We start from the raw sequence: 23,977 nt of genomic DNA on the forward strand, positions 1-23,977 counted from the left end.
CATGGCACATTCTGAGGTATTGAAATTTAGAACTTCAACACACCTTTTTGTGGGACACAGTTCAACCTTTGAAAATATACAAATTATATCTCAACAAAACTGGAAGATACAACTATTACACGATACTCACATAAAATGTCACAGGATACTTGAACATGTATTGTTAAAAAAAATCACCCATGAACACTGTTTTATAGGCAATCAAAGTGTTATGATTACTCATTTCTTAAAAGGACAACTTGGGGATTCATGTCCCTCCACTCAATCTTGTTAGATAAGAATATTTACAATATCCTAAAGAACAATAGATCACACATCTATAAATTATGTTTAATTTGCACAGTTAGTAGGAGAAATGAATGAGCAGAGAAAGGAGGAAAAAGCAAAGCATGAAATTCTTTTACAATTGCTCATCAGGGGCAACCCCTTCAAGTCCCCTTCTACTGTGCAAGCTTCTCTGTCCTCTCAAAAAATCCTGTTTTCTCACAAAAAATAAAAATTAAAAAATAATTACTCATCAGTATTTACTGGTACATGTGAGTGTGCTGTGGGGAGCCACATTTTGAAGTAGATATCAGGAACTACATAAAAGAGGCTTCTGGCTCTAATATCTATTAATGGACTCGTCTAGGTTGCCTGGTCTGACCCAGTCACTGACCCTTGATTGTATATTATCCATTCACATGCTTTCTTGGATATTTAAGTTTTGTTTTTTTGTTATTGTCTGGTTGGTTAGTTTTGAAAATTTTTATTTTGCAGCAGCTCTGTCTTCATTAAAAGAACATTTAAACTTGGGTTTTATTTCTATAGTTTTCCAATATTAAATGTCATCATGAGTCCATTGCTTTACTAGACTCTGATGTGGTCATGTGCTTTTTGAGCCTCGGCCACCACCATGTTTCCTAAGTCTTGGCCCCCTTCCCTGCTTTGGGGAGGTGAATCTCCTCTCTTTTCTCTGTCTCTAATTTACTTTCTAAATAAACTATATTTTCCAATTAAAAAAGTCAAAGCTGGGCTCGGTGGCTCAGCCTGTAATCCCGCGCCTTTGGGAGGCTGAGGTGAGTGGATTGCCTGAGCCCTCAGGTTCGAGTCCCGCCTGGGTAGCGAGACCTCATCTCTACAGTAAATTTAAAAATCAGCCGGGCGTGGTAGCGCGTGCCTGTAATTCCGGTGACTCGGAAGGCTGAGATGGAAGGATCGCCGGAGCCCAGCAGGCGAGGCTGCGGTGACCGGGAGTGGCCACTGTACTCCAGTCTGGGTGACAGAGTGAGACTCCAATTCAAAAAAAAAAAAAAAAATTCATCATGAGGAATACAGGAAGCAGAGAGCTCCCAGACCCTCTACAAATACATTCATTGCTAAAAATTGCTAATTAAATATATCCATTTGAAGGAGGATCTATCTCGTGAATTTACACATCATCCATATCTCCTTATAATCTCAGCACCACATCCCCCTTTAGATATTTATTTCTTCCATAAACTATCAATTTCTAACATTTTATAATTTGCTTATTTATAATGTTCATTTCATACCATGTGTCTCCCTGAATGTAATACAGCCTACCTGAACAGGGAATCTTTACCTTTTTTGTACTTTTATCTCAAGTGCCTAAAAAATTTTATGACATATAATATGAACCCAATACATATCTTCTCACTTTACTGTATATTTTGGTAGTATAACTTGAAATACTCTAATCCTTTTCCCTGCCTCCACCACCACATCCTGTAATATCTGACTTTGACCTGATGGGCCCAGGACAATTTCATCTTAACTGACCTGCTATCTCTCTAACGTTGTGGGCTCTCTTTTATGAAGTTCTGTGCACAGTTTAGTTTTTCCTCTATAGTCATGAGCTATAAAGAACTTGACATGAAAGGAAGAGAAAAAAAATTTTGTGATTTCACAATTCAGCACAGAGCAAAGCTGTTCTGAAAATAAAAAACTCTAGCTTAACAAAGCTTTTTATTAAGAACTAAAAGTTCCTCCTGAAAGCACAAATACAAAAGTCTATCTATTCAGCTAATCTTGACAAACCAATTACATTTACCATCTCTGAGAATTTATATCTTTCTACACGTTTTTATTTCTGTATGCAATAATAGTAAGTTTCTAAATACTCCTTGAAGCTTAAGATCATATAACAGTATGTCTATCACCTGCATCAAAATCATCGGGCTTTAAAACACAGATTGCTTGTCCTAACCTTCAGAGAGTATCTCATTTAGTAAGTTTAATATGGGGCTTCAAAACTGGCCTTTCTAACAAGTTACTTGTGATGCTAATGCCACTTGATCTGGGAACCACAGTTTGAGAATCACTAGTATACATCATTCCAAGTTTTCATTTTCCCCCTAAATTCTGTACATTTCTCATTTGAAAGGGTACATCCAGGCAACCTCTTTAAGTCCCCTCCCATTGTGGGAGCTTTCTTGTCCTCTTAATAAATCCTGCTTTAAAAAAAAAAAAAAAAAGTACATCCGTGATGGAATCAGAATTATGAGTTAACTATCTCACAAATTAAAAAGAAAAAGCACTGCAAATGCATGAGTCATAAACCCCCAACCCAAATTTCTCAGTAGTACACAGAAGACACCCTCAAAGAGCTCCTCAAAAGTCTACAAAAACTGTACCTCCTCAAACACTTTGGGTCTGGACCACATTCATGAAGAGCAAACAGTGTAAGATTGGGGCAGTGTAAGATTGGGGCAGCTGTGGACCAGTGAAAGGGACCCTAGATGTGCATTCAGATTGAGATTTTTGGCCCAGTTATAGCTTGAAGATTCAATGATCTTGACTTCAATGTGATAGCAATAACGCCAACTTTGCAGGGTTATAATGAAGGTAAAACTAGATCATGCATTAAAAAATATCAAATCATTTTTGAAAGTAGTATAAAAGGTGAGACCAGCAAATCAATAATTTTCTGAAGTTTAATTTGTGAATAAAATGGATCATTTGCTTATTCACCAGAAAATTAGATAATCATCCAAAACCTTTGTTCCCTTCTCTGTACAAAATGTGAAGAGAATACCTACATAAGCGAAGACAGTGAAAAACTACAGATGAGAGATTATCACATAACCCTCAGAGTTTGTTCCACATGAAGAGTTTACCTCAAAAACCTTTAAAACAATTAAGTCTGTTAATCAGCAAGCTAAATTTTGTAACATTTTATTAAGACTTTAAAAGATAAAATTAAGTTCCATCATTAAACCAAAAAAGTTCAATTCTTCCCTATAGCCTTTGTTTCTTGATGCAGTTTCTGCTACCTACTACAATATCACATCTTGAAAAAGGCATTGGAAAGGAAAGAATTTCTGGAAGTTATACATTCATAAGAGGCATAAAATTATATAAAACAAATTCATAATATTGATTTTCTGGTATATTAAAATCTTAAGTGAACCAATTTCAGCTCATATAATGAAAACAAGATTTCCCTCCATGCAAATTTGCCCCAAATCAAAACATTCTAAATTTAATTCTCATGTATGGGTAGCTAATCAGTAGAATTAGAGCTTTCAAACGAGGGCAGCCACAAGTAGCGTGTATTGTATTTGTGCACTCACACATACACTTGCGCTAGCACATATGTACACATGCCTATGTATGCTGAGAACTGAGCCCGGGAGGAGGAAGTTGGAGAAAGTTAACAGTGATGAGCTCATCTCTAGATTGCCCTATTCGCTCTGTCACTCAATACAAGGCAAGATTTTTTTCTACAATATGGATATTAAGACACTATTTCAGAGTTTTGCAGGAGACCCAAATACTTAATTTATATTTCACAATTTAAAAAAAATCTATAATAAAACAAATGCTATACACACTGAAAAATATTAAATTCCAGATTTTAACATACTAGAGACCAATATCAGTACTTCATCAAACCAATAATTGACTTATGAACACGTAAATATCATTTATATTAATTTTAAAGTATAAAATAAATTTATTTGTATGTCTGATTGTCTTGATAAGTATTATATATATGATTTTTTATGTACTATTCCATTCAAAAAATTGTTTCCTTGTGCAAATAATTTGAAAATGACTCCTTTACAATATACCTGGGGGAAAAAAAGTATAGCTTTTTTGTAAAAATGTCTAATTCTGTTGTCAGAATTTCTAAAGGTAGTTATAACTAAAAAAATTCTTTGTGGTTTGTAGAAGTCTTATTCCTGGGATAGTCACTCATTTGACTCTATTTCTGCTTCACTACTCCACAGAGCAACACAGAAAAAATGTATTTTCCTAACACAATGTTTGATGCCTACTATATTCTCTTTCTCTCTCATAGATCTTTAAAATTTCCAGTTCTGCAATGACTGTTTATATAACACCAAATGGCACAGTCATTAGAATTGCATTTTGTGAGTCAACATAGTAATTCTGCATGATACAAAAACATCTATGCAGTAATACTGAATAATCTCCTGCATTGATAACAAGCAGAGATTTACTTAATGTATAGTAGGTACTCACCTGTAGGTACTGATAATGATGATATAATGATAATATGAGTAATTCAACCCACCACAACGGAGAATGCCAGCATTCATGTGTATATATTCAACCTTTGTTAGGTCACAGATTAATACAGAATTATAGATTTTTATATCTCCTATTCTACTGGACAGTCCTTCATTCAAATAAGACTTAGTCCAATGGGATATGCTTATTGGCAAGATTTTCCTTTTTTGATGCGTTGAAGTGCACTAGAAACCTAAATATGCATGAAAAGTTAGCTTTCCCTAGAACTTTGGCAATTATTTGACATTTGAACAGCACCATCAACATATTCAGTGACATTAAATAACATGGTATGTTTAAGGAAATAAATCTTCTCAAGACAGACAAGAGATTAACAATAAGTAATAATACATTTGATTAATATCACAGGAAGTCCTTCTCATATACTGAGTACACAGATATTTTATATTGTAAAGGTAATTCAAATAGAGGGACTTAGATGGGATACTTGACTTCATTTTCACACAAATTCTGCATGGGCAATTTTTCTTGTAACTAATTTGTATTTTTATTACTCCATATTTTCTTGAAGTTATTTATGAAGCATATCATCATGTTCAAAAGTGTATAAATATTGTAATAATATATAAAAATATTTTTATCTCTTCCTCTTGATGTTAATGATTTAAATTTTAAGTCAGCGATAGCAAAGCACTGAATGCTAGCCTTTAATTTAGAATTTCACTAAGGTTTGACAATAAGTCATCTCAGAGAAACAAATTCCTAGATCCTAGTGACCTACAACCATGAGGCATGCCATGTTAATTAGCTCCTGGCCATTGCCAACTCTTGCTCACCTTGCTTTGAATAGCAGAGATTTAATAACATGGATTTGTATTTTTTCCCTGTAAATTCACTCTCTTTTCTTGTCAATTTTAAGATCAATAATGGAGAAGATGATTGAAATTCCGTTTAATGTAGTATATATTAATTCACTTATCTGTATGACTATTATCTCCAAATGACAAATGTGGAAACTGAGCCTCAGTAAAGTAAAATGACTTCTTGGAGTCACATCTGAGTAAGTGCCAAAGCTAAATGATTTATGAGTCAAACAGGTGCTCTTTCTACTATTAAGAAATATAATACATTGTGTTAACCCTTTTCATTACTGTTTACTACTATTCTATTTCATTAAGGATCCCACAGTTGATTATAAGTATATTTTTCTTCAGCAATAAAGACTTTTATATAGTGTCCATGTCTATAATTATGGTAGGTCCCAAATCCATTCTATGTAGATAAAGGAAGTAAAATATTGCAACCAAATTAACTTTGGGATCTTTGAAAAATATCTTGTTTTAGGCTCTACCTAGATGCTAAAGCATGTTCTGTAAATGCACATCAAGAATGGAGGTAGTAACAGCAACAGCAGGATTGAGATAAGGTCCTTTGCTTTTCTTTGCAACTCTCAAATCCCAATAAACAGCACTTATCCCAGTAAGCAGGCTAGGATGCACAGATAAAACGGGGCGGGGGGGGGGAAGGCCAGGATACATAAGAGCAAGCAGATTTCAGTCCACGGTGATAATGGTTAATGAAGAGAACCATTCATTTTTAGAAATACCAATGAAATCAATGTTTTAAAGACATGTAGCAAATGGATGGGTGGCTCTTTTTAAGTATGCAAAATAGAGACAGTCTCAGGTTACCTTAAATTGTAGAGAATCATTGTAAGGATGTCCAGTGGTCTCACACAGAGCTAGATTTTAATACTAGGAAGAGCCCAGTTCTCAACTATTGATCTTTTAAAATTTACTCACTGCGTTAACTTCTACGGTTTCTTCCACCAGTTTTCTTACAAATTCCTCCCTTTGTACTTCTTGGTGTTTATGTAGAACATACAGTCTCATAGATTCTGTCCTTTTCCCTCCAACAACTGCTCTTGAATTCAACATCTCCAAGGGAAGAATTTACTCACTAGTTCACTGGAATCACTGTCAAGTCATCAGAATCATGTTGGCCTTGTGCTAGGTCCAATGAAATCAAAAGTTTTGTTGGGCCAAGCCTATGCCCAAACACAATAATTATAAAGAAAGAGATCTACTTCTTACCCTTCCCTAGTTAATAAAATTTAATATTAATCTAATGGTTACAAAAAGGTACAATGAATAATTTTAAAGAAGAATGAAAAACACGGAAGATCTATTACATGGGAAATGGAGGCAACTACTCCGTCTTTGGAGGGAATCTCTTAATCCCTTTAAAGTTGAGAAGGTGCATCTTGAAAGACACACCCAAATGGACTCATCTTCTCAGTTAAGTCTTCTTTGCCCATAGAAAATTTCTAGACTCCTAATGTCCACAAACTAAAACGTACCGCCTATATAAGCACTTTCAAGGAATTTGTGTTTTTTATTGGTTTCTCTTTAAATATCAACTAGCTTATCCTTTAACTCCTTTAGGGTAAAACAATGAACTGGCCTGATATTGGTGAGCTTTCATTTATTGGTTGCTAAAGGAGCAGCGAGTCTTTTGGCAATATAGATTATTATTCTTTAGATATAAGAATATCCAATTATGTTGAGCTGGCAAGCCAGCAGAGCCACCAATTTCTGTAGAATTTCTATGTTTTTAAAATAACATAACTGCTGACCAATCAAGATTAGAGTTTTCTTCCAACAACAGATAAGGTAAGGTAGAATTTAACTATTATTTGGAGTTAATCTCAGAAGCAATCTGCTAGAATTAAAGCTGTAATCTAAAAGAAGTGTAGGAAGGTCATGTCTTTGAATTTAACATTTCCTCAAGAATTTTCCAGATAGGGTATGGAACACATATTTAATAAGCAAAAAAATGTAATTGCAATCACCAGACCCCATTGTTTTCTCTCAAATTAAAGAAACAATGGTGAAAATGGATCAGATTGGTCATTCTTAGTTGAACACTGAAGTTCAGTGCTCATGATTCCGTGTAGAGTCATGAAATATTTAGAACTGAAAGAGATCTTAGGGTTTATTTAGTCCAAACTTTTCCATTTTATTATTTATTTATTTTATTTTTTTGAATCAGAGTCTCACTGTCACCCAGGCTGGAGTGCAGTGGCACCACAGCCTCAATCTGCTGGGCTCAGGCAATCCTTCTGCCTCAGCCTTCCAAGTAACTGAAACTACAGTCATGCGCCATTATGCCCAGCTAATTTTTCTTTATTTATTGTAGAGATGAGGTCTCATCAAGTTGCCTTCACTGGTCTCGAATCCGTGAGCTCAGCTAATCTCACCTTAGCCTCACAAAGTGCTGGGATTATAGGTATGAGCCACCGCACTCGGTCTCTACTTTAGTTTTAAACATACCAATAATCTAACTAGATTACTTTATATCTAACAGTAGTCATAAGGGTAAAATGTATTTAGAAACATTGTACCTTTTATCCCTCTTACTCTACTTCAAATAACTAACTTGTTCTACATCTAGTAAATTTCCATTCTTTAGCTAAAATTCAAGAGTATCAGTTAGGGCTGGTAAGAATTCCTTTGACTCAACCAAACAAGGTAGTTACTCCATCTTTCTTGCTTTCAGAATACTGCTTGTGATAGCACATGCTGTATTGTTTTTGTAATTGTGTTAATAAGACCGTCTCCTACATGAAAACTAGATTATTCATTTTAACACATTCATCTTAAACATGCATGTGTAATAGGAAGGAGAGTGCTACTGAATGTGTCGAATTAATAAATACTTTCTAAAAGTGTACCAATTGGGTAGTATCACTTTTTTTTTTTTGAGTTGGCGTCTCACTCTGTCACTCAGACTGGAGTGCAGTGGCCGCTCCTGGCCACTGCAGCCTCACCTGCTGGGCTCCGGCGATCCTTCCGCCTCAGCCTTCCAAGTAGCTGAAACTACAGGCGAGCGCTACCACGCCCGGCTAATTTTTTGATTTATTGTAGAAATGAGGTCTCACCAAGTTGCCCAGGTGGATCTTGAACCGGCGGGCTCAGGAAATCCACTCACCTCGGCCTCCCAAAGCGCTGGGATTACGGACTGAGCCACCAAGCCCGGCCAGAGTAGTATCACTTTTAATGGAGATGACTTTATCACAAAAACTAAGTTTATATGAAAATATTAACATACAATATGTTTCATTAACAGCTGGCTTGAAGACAACTTGAAAAAACAAGTACCATCAAAATATCTCACATAAGCTACTGAATGATATCCAGGTGGTAACTGCTTTTGCAGATATCAGTGGCTTACCACATGCTTTTTACAAGGAGAAGTTGAAGTTTTATAGTACATCTCTGCCTTCTTATTTTCCCAATCTCTTAAATGCAGATGGCACTGCCTTCTGGTTTGGTAGAAGCTGCTTATTATCAGCTCATGATCCTAGGTCAACCATAAGGCCATCTATCTTCAGAAGGTAATTTGCTCTCAATATATTTTTTATTTGCTTCTCTTTTAGTTCATTGAAGCAACTACATTGACCAGGTGTGTTTTTAATGAGTCTATATTTCTAAAGATTCTGAGGTTCCTAGATAAAAAGAAATAGCAATATACTTTTCAAAGCCCATTTGAGTTGTGATGTCCTTAAGAATCAAGAGAACAGATACTCCCTAATGAAGATACTAATTCTTAACACGAAACCTAAGCTAGTCAAAAAAGACAAACTTTACCACAGAATGTAGCATTTGTATCTGTTTACCGTATTTTTCCAATCTTGTCAAAATGTAGGGCTCTCAATTACTGGAAAAGGGAAAGAGTTGACTGAGAAGTTTACATTTGTTAATTCAAAGAATATATATTCCTGTATCCTGGAGGAAGTTTCTCCTTAAAATGATGCCATATAAGCAGCCAGTACCCATTGTAATTCCCTTCTGAGTTTTCCCTGCATGCTTTTCATTTTCGAAATTGCAGAGGAACTGACGCCGGCCAGAGTGGAGCAGGTTTATCATTGAAGTCTTAAATTGCAGAATGTTACACTGAGTGTAGCTCCTCCCCACTGAAAACAGAAAAAAGGAAGAAAGAACAGAAAAATGAAGACACAGATCAATGGAAGATAAAGGCATTGAAGTCATTCTCAGGGTCTATGTAATTGAGGGTATTTGTGAGAAAATACCTCAATATAAGGAAGAGACTTACAGGCAAGGAACAATGAATCCAACATTTTGACAATGTTGAAAAAAAGGAAGTAAACAGATACAAATGCCACATTCTGAGGTAATGTTTGTCCCTTTTTGACTAGCTTAGGTTTCATGTTAAGAAAAACTAAGTTTATATTCTGAACCACCACAGGAATAGGTTGGGAAATTTTAAAACACTAAACGCAATAGCAGAGAATCAAGAAATAGACTTACGGGGTTAATAACAGGGTTGGGGGAGAGGGCAGTTCCTGAAACATGACTCTGAGTTGCTTTATCTTGAATGCAAAATCTTTAAACACTGAATTGGCCTTTTCCTAGAAGTAATTCATATGACAAAACATACTTAGAAAAGAAACAGGGCAGCAACCAAATGTCAAAGTCATTCACTTCATAGAAGGTAAAAAGTGTTCCTCAGAAGAGGGAAGAAACCAAATTTCACTGAAATGAGAAGTGTTTTATCATTGGTTTTGACATGAACGTGGTCACTTTTAAATTGAAAGTGGGATATAGAAAAGAAAAAGACTTTCACTATCTGCTTCTAGCACCTCATAAAGAACTAAATTTGGAGACTTAGGATTTTTTTATAGCATAGCTGCATTTGTTTATTCTTTGAAACATTGTTAATGAGCAATTCATATATATGATCAAATATTCAAAATGTAATAAAGGATATATATTTAAAAATCTTTCCTCTCATGCCTGCTCCAAAAAATGTTTTTGTTTCTTAAATCAAACACCATTACCAGTTGCCTATATACATGACTACTCCGTATTTGTATACATACAGTATTTGTTAGTATTTAAAGCAAAATTTGAGTTCATAGGTTTACATGACTGCTTACCAGAAATTTTAAAACTACATCAAATATTGGTAAAATCAAGGATAATTTTTTAAGGGTCTATAGACTCTTTACAAATTGTAGCTATTTTATCCTTAATCTAAATAATGACATTATCGTGAACTTCATGAGCCAAAGTATAAAGCAAAAATTTGTATTAAAAACATGGGCTAAAGTATGAAATATCTAATGAAACATATACTACATTTTTATATTAAGCTATATTTTACACATTTGAATACAACTCTAGCAATTTTCAACTCTATCCATGCAATTGGGTTTTAATGATTTCCTAAGAATAGACAAACCACATTTCTCCTTGCAGGAGCAGTCTCATTTTGATTCCCAGACTCCCGTCTTCAGGTACAACCCAGATACAGAGTTCTTTCTTGATATTAGCAAGAATTTCCGTCTTAAATGCCATACATGCTACTATTTGAGTTGGAACCTTGAGTACCAGTTCTAGTTGGGTCCCTGAATTGTTTCTCGTTTCTGAGATCTTATCTTAATATAGCATCACATATGTCAAGCTTTAGATGCGAGTTCTGACTCGCACTTAAACTAGGATCCTGCTTGTGCACTTCAGGCTGGTTTTTCCCAAGGGCCAGTTGTGATTCTGTGTGGCTTCAGATATCACTTGTGCCTGCGCCCTCTGTGCTGAAATTCTATCAGTAGATACTCCTATTAACTTTGAAGGGGTATAGAGTGTTTGGCTGAACCTCTGTTGGTAACTATTCTTTCCAACTATTGTTTCTCCTTCCCGCCCACATGTTTTACTTGTGGCACCTATAACTAGATCTCTCCTGGTGTGACAGTCAAGCTTAAGGTTACCATACCTTTCCATGGTTAGTTGGATCATATGTAATCTTGTCCAAGTGAGAATGCTAAAATACAGACTAACTTGCAAAATCATGCTTAGTACTTAAAAATAAGAATTCATCTACCAACTAGATAGAGTCCCGGGAATGGAAAAACCCACAACGGGATGACAGAGGTGCCTCAGCTTCCCACTATTTACAGAAAATTTCACTTCAGAAACACCTAGAATACTTCAGTCTAAGGTAATTTGACTTGCTTTTCTTTTCTTTTCTTTTTTTTCTTTTTAGGTAGAGTCTCACTCTGTCACCCAGACTAGAGTGCAGTGGCCGCTCCCGGCCACTGCAGCCTCGACCTGCTGGGCTCTGGTGATCCTTCTGCCTCAGCCTTCCAAGTAGCTAGAACTACAGCCGTGCACTACCATGGCTGGCTAATTAGGCAACTCACTCACCTCGGCCTCCCAAAGCGCAGGATTACAGGCTGAGCCACTGAGCCCAGCTTGACTTGCTTTTCTGACATAGAAAAAAATAACTTGGTAAAGGGTGGAGAATGGATTGAGTTCGACACCTGTCTCTTCTTAATTAGGGAACCTCAGGTTGCTAAAAGCAATAGAAGTGGAAAGCACAAGGGCCTAGATTTGAAATTCCGATAATCTGAAAACAGTTAAACCACTAGGCGACAGAACCCACACCCCACCCTGTAACCGTTACATTCTCCTCCTCTTGAGCCCAGTAATGGCATGAAATAAGTCCTTTCCTCATCTGATTGTGTGTCACAGGGGAAAGGCTCCATCACCAACTATGGTTTCGGTAGGAAAATAAACTCGGATTCAGCAAATTAACTTTCAGCATAGTTTTCAATGACTGGGGTCTCAGACTATTAAATTTTGAATTTCAGAAACACGCTCTAGCAAAGAACAACAGCTGCTGCTGAATCCCAATCCGCAAAGCAACAGCCGTTACAGCATCTGGACCAACAGTTACCAAAACTATCAGTAAATAAGGTGAAAGTCCCCATGCAACCTGACCCTTCAGAATCTTCACCCTATGGGTGGCTAGAAGGTATCTTCACAAGAAAGGCAAATGGCATATATTGTTTTTAAGTCTGCTCAGGCAGGAGCCTGTGACCTTTGCTCTCTGTTGGTGGAAGGGATGCTAACATTGCCAGCTGGAAGGAAGTGGAGATTTTAATTGAAACACATACAACTCTCTCCAACTGGGGGCTGGAGGAAAGCAAACTAGAGAGTTTTTCTAAGTTATCTAATAAGCACCCAGCATGGCTTAGCTTCCCATAAATGATCTTCCATTAGCCTGGGCTTGTTTTGCAAACACATACTCAAACAGAAAACTGTTTCAGTTATTGTACATTTGGCTCTGCTTCCCGATGCCAGTCCTATTAGCTAATGTGAAATATAAAGCGTAATTCAAGATCATGTTCATTTTTGTTTCGTGGGGAAAATGGAAAATAAAACAATATTAGAATATGAAAACTTCATTTTCAAAAAACAATATTATAACATAGGCTACTCTATGTGGTATCCTGTGTAATTATTTAAATAAATGGACATCAGTCTCATCAAAATTACTTTTCATAGGTGTATCTTTCTCTTTATTCTTAGTATCTGTTAAAATATGTGATGTTTTCCTAGAAGTTATTATTCCAGTGGAAGAAATGAATTAATTATGGTCTTTAAATGTACTATCATCACCCAGCATGAAGAAAATATTTTTTTTCATTTAGTGTGAAAGGTTGGCCATCTACCAATATGGTTTACTCCATATGCAAGATGTGTGTTTAAATGGCAAGAATTTTTTGTGAAGACAAAAAGGTCATTAGTCATTACTACTAAAGTTATTTAGCTGTTCTAAAGGTTACTGGGGTTTTACTTTTTTCATTATATTACTTATTTTAAAGAGACGTCACATGTAAGGTCAAGATATTTGACAACAATGATATTTTTCTTGATTGCTGTTCAAATACATAAGAAAGAGGCTTAAAAATGAAGTTAATGGACAAAGAAAGCAGGAGACAAAGCCACATTTAGGGTTTTACATTAGCAAGAAGACAAAGAGTTGACTTTTCTGCTTTATCATCAAGGTAGCTGTAATTATTCTCCTGCAAAAATCAGAGTTCTCCTGGGTATGGAGCACAATTCTCACACAGAAGTTTCCTTTGTATATTATTGTTATTACTATTTTTTCATTTCCTTAAAATTTATTCTTCAACTTTGCCTAAAATGAATGGCCATTAAAACCTGTGTCATTTAGAAAAGGAAAAGAAGAGAGGAGAACTGAATTAATCCAACAAAGGACCATCATGAAAAACTCAGGGAGAAGTTAACTGCACTCCCTAAATTGACATCTGGCATTTTCTGTGTAGACTATGCAGTGCAGGAACAGAATTACTCGTTGGTAAGAAATTCATTAGGTGTGCATTTCATTAGGTGATACCCGGGTGATGCTTATTCTAAGGAATCTTAATGTTTTGGCTTCTTCAAGAGCTCTGAAGAAACAGAGCTCTGAAGAAAACAGCTCTGAAGAGATAAACTTACTTCATTATTAACCACAGTTAGTGAATCTGAGGGTAAAGAAATGCCATTAGTCATCCAGAGATGCATCACTCATTCACCACTGGCAGCATGCCAAGAATATATCATGCTACTATGTATCACTCCATTGCTGATAATTTTAACAAATAGAGATGTGAGTTGTCCTTAAGAATTATGCATTTATATGAGGACTTAGGTTGCTAAGCAAGTAACTATGGACAAGCAATAGCTATTTAATAAACACTATATAAACGTGCGGTAAGTAAATATGCATATCCTTACATAAAGTAGACTTCAACAGAGCTCTGAAGGCTCTGGGATTTCAATGATCTGAAAAAAATCGAGTGCATGAAGTTGTTTGTATTCATCCATCCCCAGTGATCTAAATACTAAGTCACTTGTGTACTAAATTGCTATAGCGAAAGCTAATCCATTACATGTCCTGGACAATTCTCATTAGCTATGTGCCCAATACTGTTGTTGGCTAGAATATCTATAGTGGGGTCCTTGTTCCATACATTTGCATATGATGCAGTTGGGGGAAACTATGCAAGATATTTGAAACAGAAATATAACATTTTATGAATGAAATACAACATATGAAATTTAAAAATTTCAATACATATTTGCTTTTGAAATAGAGACCCAGCACTACCATGACAACAATTTTAGCAAGACAACTAATTTCAGAAGCTGAGGTGTGGTATATGTGAGATATCAACTTAATGTTCATTTCCATAATCAGATGAACCACTGATCCATTTTTATGATAACAAAATATATGCTCACTGTTCTGAGAAATCTGAAAAATAGAATAGTGTAGGACAAAAATGTCTACTCCTCAACCTACCATTCCCCACAATCACTGCTAAATGTTAGTTGCATGTGTTTTGAATTAAGGTAACTATTTTATCACTTCCTAATATCAAGAATTCTTACACAGACCATCCGAAAATCCAGCTCAGTCCTAGACCCTCAGAAGCATACTGTTTATTTTCAAATATTATTATATAGACACACATTAACAAATGTAAGAGGCCAACTGAGTACATGTTGCTCTCTAATCTACACACCTGCTGTCAGCCACCAATTAGACACAACAAACCCTACAGTGTAAACTTTGTTGCTATTCAATAAGGATTTTAATTTTTGTCTACACAGCTTCAAACTCAACAGTCGATTCAATGATTTACGTGAAAATAAACAGGCACCCCACTGATTTTCAGAGAACAGACTTAATTTTCTACTTATTAATCATATTCAAGGACCCCAGTGATGGATTCACTCTTCTTTTATTCAAACCTTTTTGGTTTCACCACATGGGATCATCCCTGTCACGTCTTTCATCATAATTCACATCTCCAAATCCTTCCTAACTTTCAAGACACTTATTCTCAAAAAACCGTTTAGGATTGTCTTATCACAAAGTAATTTCATTGTCTTCTATTCTTTCATCCAAACTTTCACTCACAGAACCAATCAGAATTACAGTTATTGATGCTCTTTTCTAAGTAGCTCTGTAGGGTTCTCAGCTCCTTATGGATAAGAAAGTGATCACGATGCTGATGGCAAGAATAAAGAGCAGAGAACAGCCCTCCTGGATTATAGACTCACTCTTTGCTAGACTCCTCCTTCTAGGCTTTTAATTTGCATCATATTTTCAAAACCGTTGTCATTATACTAATTTGGAAAATAAAAAATCACAAGGTTACCTGCATAATGAACATTTGTATACCGAACCCTGAATAGTACCCCACATCTTTAAAATAAAAAAAAATTAAAAGAAAAAAAAAAAAAGAAAAAATCATTTTGCCCAAAGAGTTTAAGAAACTTCCAAGATAACTTTGTCTAGAAAAATACACATTGTATAATTGAAGCCTAGTCTGCCAAGATCCAAGGCCTATTATATTTACATGGCTAGAGTTTCTTTTTTTAATAGAGCTTGCCATAGCCTTTTACTTGCACTCTAAGTAGAGATGAACCACTCAATTATGGAAAAAGTGACCCAAAGTTGTATTGACAAACTGTCATAAAGTGTGTGTGTGGAGGGAATATTATTCCCAGAAAATAGGAAATACTCTCCTTGCTACAGAAAATGGATTCTGATGTTCATTTTATAATTATAAACAATTAAACACAGGAATTAAGACTTCTAAATTATTTTATTTTTCAGAAGTAATTTGAATAGACATTTGTGAGAAACCAGATATGAATAAATACTACATTCTTACTCCAGTTTCCCCAGAAATCAAAGTTTTTCTTTCTCAGTTAGGCATAAATTTAAAGTCATTTTAAATCCTTTAACACACAAAAGTTAAATAACCCAAGTTTTTTTTTGTTTTTTGGTTTTTTTTTTGAGTTGGAGTCTGACTCTGTCACCCAGACTGGCGTGCAGTGGTTGCTCCCGGCCACCGCAGCTTCGACCTGCTGGGCTCTGGCAATCCTTCCGTCTCAGCCTTCCAAGTAGCCGGAACTACAGGCGCACGCTACCACACTCGGCTAATTTTTTGATTTATTGTAGAGTTGAGGTCTCGCCAAGTTGCCCAGGCAGGTCTCGAACCCGCAGGCTCAGGCAATCCACTCACCTCAGCCTCCCAAAGCGTGGGATTACAGGCTGAGCCACCAAGCCCGGCTCAGTAATCCAAGTTTTCATCAGTGGGCATACATTACTTTTGAATCGGAATGTACTAGTAAAAACAGTTATTTGACTTCCCAAAACATTATCCTATCAAAAATGTAACCGTGAAACTAAAAAGTATTGTATAGACTAGGAAAAATAAATGTGTTAGATCCTATAAACTAGAAAATTAAAGGGGAAAAGGAAAATAATTGAGTTCACAAATCACAATATTAATTTGTAAAAGATCAAATGAGTTATTGATCTTGGGTGTAACTCACTGTCAAAACTGGTAGAAAAAAAGACATGTTTAATGTATAAAAGCCCTTATTTGCTGGGCTACAGGTGTTTAAATACAACCTTAACTAGTAGAGACCTCTTACTGACTCACCTTATACAGAATTTCATATGTCAGTGCAAAGATTCAAAAATCTCTGCCACATATCTGTGCCCCAGCTCTCTTTCCTAATAAACAACCTCTCAATTTCATTTAAACCAGTGATAAGTGTGGTGGCCCAGAGACAACTTGCTTCAGAAATGGGTGATGCTTACGCAAAACAAAAATTTCCTAGTCTTATCCGGATCAAAGGATCATAATCTCTACTGTTGCACCCAGTGATTTGTGTATTAACTGATCCTCCAGAGGCTCAGTTTCAATCTTAATCTCTCCTTTGTGTGCATGTGTGTGTGTGGTGGGGGAGGGGGTATGGGGAGAAGAATACATTCATCCTGGTTTTATGGTAAGGGCCTCTACTTTCTTTAAATAAAGACCATCTTGGTCCTAGAAATTTTAAATCAGTGCCATCAAATCTACTGGTGCAAATGCTGCTAATATCAAATATGATAACCAGGTTTATGAACCCTAAGAGTTAATCGGTAACTAGAATCTGAGGCTTCCTGTTTTCTTCTGTCATAATTATTATAGGAACATCAGTAATTCATCCAACCAGTCTGTGCCCTTGGGTCTGCACAGGTTGGTAGCATAGTTAGACAACACTGCAGCATGATTAAAGATGCACCATATTAAGTCCAGTATAAGAAGATAAAATAGAAATAGGAGATCTAATCTCTAAATGTAACGAGCTTAGACTTCAATAGGAAATATGCAATGGATCATATTTTTTAAAAGAGTACTATTAAAAGAACACTACATAAGTGAAAATGATCAAGTGTCAACTATATAAGCATTAAAGAGAAAGAGATAGAAAGTCTGAGAGAACTAAATCCTGTAATGAGCGTGAAACTATTCTTTGAAAAAGAGAAAATATGCAAATAAATTTTCAGAAATTAAAAAAAAATGTGGATAAATGCAATGTCTTCAAACATTCAAAACCTTGCATCCCTGATTTCTTACTATCTTATTTTGAAGTATGCCCTTCATTTTCAAGTTGTTAATATCAGTTGAACCACTAGGTAGAGAGGAAGCATGTGAAGACCACTAACTACTATATAAGAGGGGACCCCTCCAAATAAACAGAATTATCTTTTGGAGAGTGGGTCTCTTATAGTTTAGGTTTCCCCAACTAGGTAAGTTTTCTAGGAACCCATTCGCATCAGTGTACCAGTTAGCATTATTGTGAGAAGCCGCGTTCAGCTTTGATCATTTTTTTTTTTTGGAGATTCTTTCAATGTGTTTTCCCATTTTATGATTTATAAGCGCACCTGCTGGCCCCGCTGAATGTTAGCAGTTTTTGACCAAAAACGGCAGGACCCCTGCCCGTGTCCACATTCCCTATTTACCCTATCTTGCCGTGAGCAACTTTTTTTGTTTGTTTGTTTCCCCAGCTGAAGAAATCCTCAAAGGGAAACATTTTGCCGATGTGTAAGAGGTGAAACAAAAAATCGCAAAAGCAAGTTTTCGACAAGCTCAAAAACGATTTTGAACAGTTGAAAAAGTACTTTGATGCAAACTGACAATACTTTGAAGATAACTGAAGTTTAAACATGTAAAAATAAATACACAATTTTTAATAAATAGATTCTGTTTTTATAAGCCCTCCCTTGTTATCCCAAGAATATTCGTCCGTTTAATGAATATAACAAGTCTCCTGACAGAATAATAAATGGCCCATTCTGAAATGGTAATAAACTATTTAAAAAAATTTCTCTGAGTGCTGTGAACCACACAGGATTATTCTGAGTGCTGTGAACCACACAGAATTATTCTGAGATTTCCTCCACATTTGGGTTCAGGATTCTCTTTCTGTCTAATGGAATACTTGGAATGATAGGAAGTTGATTGCTTAAGCAAGCTGTTTCTTCCTTTGGATTTGCTGAAATGCCAGACCCCAAGAGCTCTTGTCAGTATTGGACATTCAATACAAAAAATCACTAACTACTGAGTAATATCAATATGTTGATGCACTTGATAATACACATTTTACATTGTCTTCTGAAACTTGCCAAAATTTGTGTTTGAATATTGTTCTTATCTTGGTGTCCATATGTCTTCTAAACAAGAATTTAACATTTTGAATCATACTTACAGGGATAGCTAAAGATTAAGCATCATTCCAACAGGTTTGCTCATGTGGATAAACTAGAGTTGCCATTTCCAGCAAAACAATAATAAAATCTTGCATGGAAGCGGAAGTTAAGTAGCTTTGAAGTGAGTTAAAATCCTACAAGTTGTGTTCATCTTTGCAATTTGGAAATGATGTACTCTGTGTAATTTACTGTTGAATATACCAGAAATGAGAGTAGCAATGCCAGCTGGCATTGCTTGGTGTCTAGAATGAATTCACAATCTAGAAATCTTCAATCTTGTATATGCTCAAGTGAGTAAAAAAAATCTCATTATGGAGATTCATAAACTATAAAAAAACAAGAATATTCTAATAACCGCCCCCCTTCCCCCACCCCCAGCTTTATCAACCAACTTCAACAAGGATCATGTTTCTATTCATGTTGTTCCTTCAGGGATTCCATCAGGACATGGTTATATCATTTCAGATAAAGATTCACTTAAATTATTTTTGTCTGATCCTTGGAATACTAAAAGCATACAAATGCTACTCTTATGGCTTTACTATCTCATTTGTTTGAAATAAAAAGAAATCTTACATTGGCTCAGTGTAGGAGAAAATAAATCCTTACCACTAAGGAAGGTCAAGAATCTCTTGATACTACATTCCATTTAGACTGGGTGACTTCTGTTCTATATTCCGTGACCCATCAGATGTAACTGAAGATAATGAGTTTACTGGCATTATGCACACTATGTCAAACCAGTCTACACTGAGTTACTGCATTCTCAAGTCAGAGGGCAAAAATGTTTCCAGGGAGTTCTAATTTACACCCCCATTAAATATTTTTCTTGATTTTCATTAAAACAAGAAAATCAGTTTTCTCTATTCAGTGGCAGATCAATTTAACTTAAATAAAATTTCTCATGTAATTTACCCATACTTACTCAAAGGATTAGTGAGCCTCTGTCAGAGAAAGGATACTTGTCTGCTCATTAACATTCATGACCAAGAACCCTTCTGGTAGGGCTGGTTTCGGAGTCTGATAGAGCAATACTTAAAAGAAATTGGCTTGTCTGTGAAACAGCTGCTCAGCAAAGCCACCATGCAAGGGAATTGGTGATAATAAGATGATAATATTACAACTACACTGGGAGAATAATATATTTTAAGTTACTTTGAGGTATGTGGTAGGGGTCTAAGAATTAGAAAAATATTGGTAGCCCATCACAGAAGCCACAGAGCTGCTGATTAGCAGCGTGTATCCTTTGTTTTGACATATCTGTCAAGGAAAAGAAGGACATGAAAGAAAAAGAGAGAGAAAGATAGAGGGAGAGGGAGAGGGAGAAGGAAGGGAGGAGGGAAGAGAGAGGAGAGGCAGAGGAAGAGGGACAGGGAGAGGGGAAGGAGGGGAAGGGGAAGGGGAGGAGGAGGGGAAAGAGAGAGAGAGAGAGAAAGGTTTTGCAGGAGGTGGGGGAGGGGTGCAGAAAGCAAATTCCACTTATTCCACTTATAAAAGGATCTGAGTTCTACAGGCACTGCATTTAAAGGACTCTACCATGGATCATGTCATTCAGCCTTGTACAAATGCAAATTGTTTGTGATTTATAAACCTGTTCAATAATAGTTCTGTCAAAGCCAAATCCCTGGTTACCTGATTTTTTATTTTTGGAAGGTCTGCCCTTTGGAAAAATTGGCAGATTACTTTCCAACGCCAGTGAGACTGTTTCTCTAATTTCTAAAACTCATCTCAGCACATTCTGATTTCATGAGTAGTGTCCTTCAGATTCAATACATGTCACGGAGGTGGTAGCCTGGCATGCATAAAGTAGGCATTCAGCTAATTACTTCCTAGGGTGACTAACATTATAAGCCTTATGAACTGCAGTTAACGTGTTATTCTCCACAATGATTTAGGACACCAGTAGCACAATAAATGGAAATCCATCTATTCTTCTAATAGCATCAGGAAGGAGTGTGTGTGTGTGTGTGTGTGTGTGTGTGTGTGTGTGCGTAGTTATACATGTATTTGTTTGATAAGTAGTATAACAGTTATGCCTGTGTTATTTAGAAATAATTTATGATTGCTCTTGAATTCCTAGGGAATCCATTTTTAAAAGTCAATGTGGTTAATAAAACATAGTTTGGGAAGTAGCAAGAGGAAGTCAATTGAGGACTCTGGTAGATTAGGGTAGAGAAATATTCACTCCTTCCCCGACCTCGACTTCCATGGGAGTGATATCATCTCCTACCTTACTAATACTGGGAATTACCATGAGATGTTCTTTGGCCTGTGGAGCCTGGGAAGATGGCATGACAATTCTAGCTTTGGCTTTAAGGGTCATGCTGCCTCCATTTGTCTATCTGAGAGTCTCAAAACTCCACTAGGAAAAGAACATGCCAAAGATAGAATGCTGTTCCCAAAAGAAAAAGATACATATAGAACAAAACAGACCAAATCCATAGTTTAGAGTTAAGCTTATGTGAAAACAGCTTAGAACAGCCAAACCTTAGTCAACCTAAAGATTTATTAAGGAGAAATAAACACTTCTTGTTTATGCCCTGAAATCTGGTAGTGTTTGTTACAAAACAGTAGCAGGCCGATGAAAGGAATAAAATGCTTTGACAGAATATCTACATAATAGACATAGGCTACATATCGATACATTAATATTATTAAGAAAAATCAATAGCAATTTGTTCACAATACGTCTTATGGAGTTTGTGGACATGCACACAAAATGACCTTCTGCCTCCTCCTACCACTTTAATTATGATAATCTTAAGACATTTTTAAAGTATACTGAACTTCAATCTCTTCCAAAAAGTCCTCTCGGATCCTCCAAACAGAAAACTTTACTCTTGCCTTCTTTCTAACAGACTTCTAACTGTAGGCTGCAATCAATTTTGTATTCTTCAGTCTTCATTTTAGAATTCTGTCTCCCCCCAAAATAAACTCCTTGACAGGCAATGACCACATTTTAGTCATTACTAGTTATCTTTTTTATCTACTACACAATTGGTTAAGTGCTTTCTATATAGTAGGTTCTGAATAAATGCTTTCAAATTGAAATCACACACACAGACAAAAAATATCACCCATGTGACAAGAAATATGAATGATTCTACTACCATATGGAAAACTACACTGTTTTTTTTCCTTTTCAAATAAGTGTATTCTCTGAGAAAATTAGACCATATTTTAAAGAAGTCATTACATTATTGTCATCTCTACAGTATATAGATGAGAAATGATATTTAAAATGAAAACACAAGCAGATTTGCAGTGTAAAAATATTATGCCACTGTATATAAATTATTTCCACATTCAATACAATGGGTTGTCTGAGGGTATTACTAGAGAATAAGTTCTTCATGAGGATAGAAATTATTGTTCACCTTTTTTTTATTTTGCTTTTAAAAAATGTGCTTGCTGCCAAAATCTATGGACAAATGTATATCATTAAGATGCATAAATAAAAACTAGGAAGGAAAGTAAAATAATAAGACCAAGAAGCACATTCTAAACAAGAAAACCTCATATGGAATTCCAAATGTAAATAAATTTCAGCTCAAATAAATCCAAAGGAAAACAAATAACCCAAATAAAACATCCCTTCAACTAATTTTCCTGTTTTTGAATAATCCATATTCCACAGACATTCGTGGAGAATAGGGTACTAGAGCTGGCATTCAAGAGAGAAATCACTAGGTTTTATGAGGTTGAAAAAATAAATAATATGTCTTCATCGATTCAATGACTTTTTTTTTTATACAAAAAACACCCATATCCCTTTAATTTAGGGGCAAATTTCACTTGAATACAGCCCCTGTCTGTTCCAAAATTATAGGTAGACTTTTTTACCCATCAGTATTACTAATGCCCTTTTAAAGAATATCAATAATTTTTCACCAGTATCCACTCAAAACAATAAAAGCTTGCTTAGAATTCCAACCAAATATTGACTTCCTATAATATTACCATTTCTAAGTTCTATGTAAGTATGAGGTACAGTCTTGGAGTCATCATTCTTGGTGGAAACTTGGCATGTCATTTACCCTCTCAAAGCTCCAGCTTCTTTTGAGTCTGGACTATATTTAGATGGATAATTTTATTTTAAAGATTTAAAATATGTCCTTCTACTTTTCTGATAGTCACCTCTATGTCCTCTCCACAATAACTGGAAAATGACAGGCAGAGAACGACAGAGAAATTGATAGTATGTGGACCATGGGAGGATAGCTACCTGGGAAATGGAGGCACTGAAGAGATTACAGGGTAGAAGTGGCTGAGAGCAGGGATCCAGGTGTGCTCAACCTGGGACATAATCCTCAATCTGCCACTTACTATTTAGGTTACTCTGTGAAGGGCAGGGGACAAGGACAAGTGCTGCCAATGATCACTCTACGTCTATGTGAATATTTGGTTGTTTTCCATTTTCCAGAATCCTAACACACGAGCTACTTGGTGGCACAATAACAAAGGAGACTTAGATACAAATGTCAATTCAACAGGTTGGACGGTCACTAAACACAAATCCTACAAAAATGCTAGGAAAACAAGTGAGTGCACAAAGATGACCTTCCGTTTGTTGTCATTTTTATGTGATTGTGTTTGTTTGTGTACTTCTGGCTGCCTGGAGCACTGGCAGAGGTGAGGAAGGTAAGAAGGAAGGGAGTAAAGTTGCAATCATTCTGGGTGTGCTTGGCTCCACTTCCACAATTTAACCCCTCATGAGGTGGGGGGAACAGAAAAGCTATGCTTGGCTACAGAGCATACTGAGAGCACCCCTGGATAGTTCTGAGGGGACTTTTACAATGGACAGGACCCAGCCAAAAGAGTGAGGGCTTCCAGTATGTATAATGAGATCTAGATATGAAGATTTGGCCAGAGAAAGGAGGGAAAAAACATCCAATAAGCAAAAACCTTGTCAGACCCTTGGAGAAGTACCATTGTCAAGAGTCTAAACCTCTCTTGTATAGATACCTATCATAACATTTTAATTCTATATTTTAAAAGGAAAAGAAAAAGCTATCTAGCTATAAGAAAATACTCTGTCCAATAGTTAAATTTC

At 36.0% G+C, this 23,977-nt stretch overlaps 1 protein-coding gene across 1 annotated transcript in view; it reads right to left on the reverse strand.

Moving 5' to 3' along the window:
* Positions 1 to 9,334: 9,334 nt before the first annotated feature.
* LOC103269990 (glypican-6-like) overlaps positions 9,335 to 23,977 on the reverse strand; it is a gene marked incomplete at its 3' end in the record, with an annotated part of 336,964 nt that continues 322,321 nt past the window's right edge. Inside the window, exon 3 of the mRNA XM_008067535.2 lies at positions 9,335 to 9,475. Coding sequence (XP_008065726.2) covers positions 9,335 to 9,475 — 141 coding nt within the window. The remainder of the gene's footprint in view (positions 9,476 to 23,977) is intronic.

Source organism: Carlito syrichta, unplaced genomic scaffold, assembly GCF_000164805.1.
Source record: "Carlito syrichta isolate Samal-C Ts95f unplaced genomic scaffold, Tarsius_syrichta-2.0.1 Scaffold309693, whole genome shotgun sequence".
NCBI classification, from domain to species: domain Eukaryota; kingdom Metazoa; phylum Chordata; class Mammalia; order Primates; family Tarsiidae; genus Carlito; species Carlito syrichta.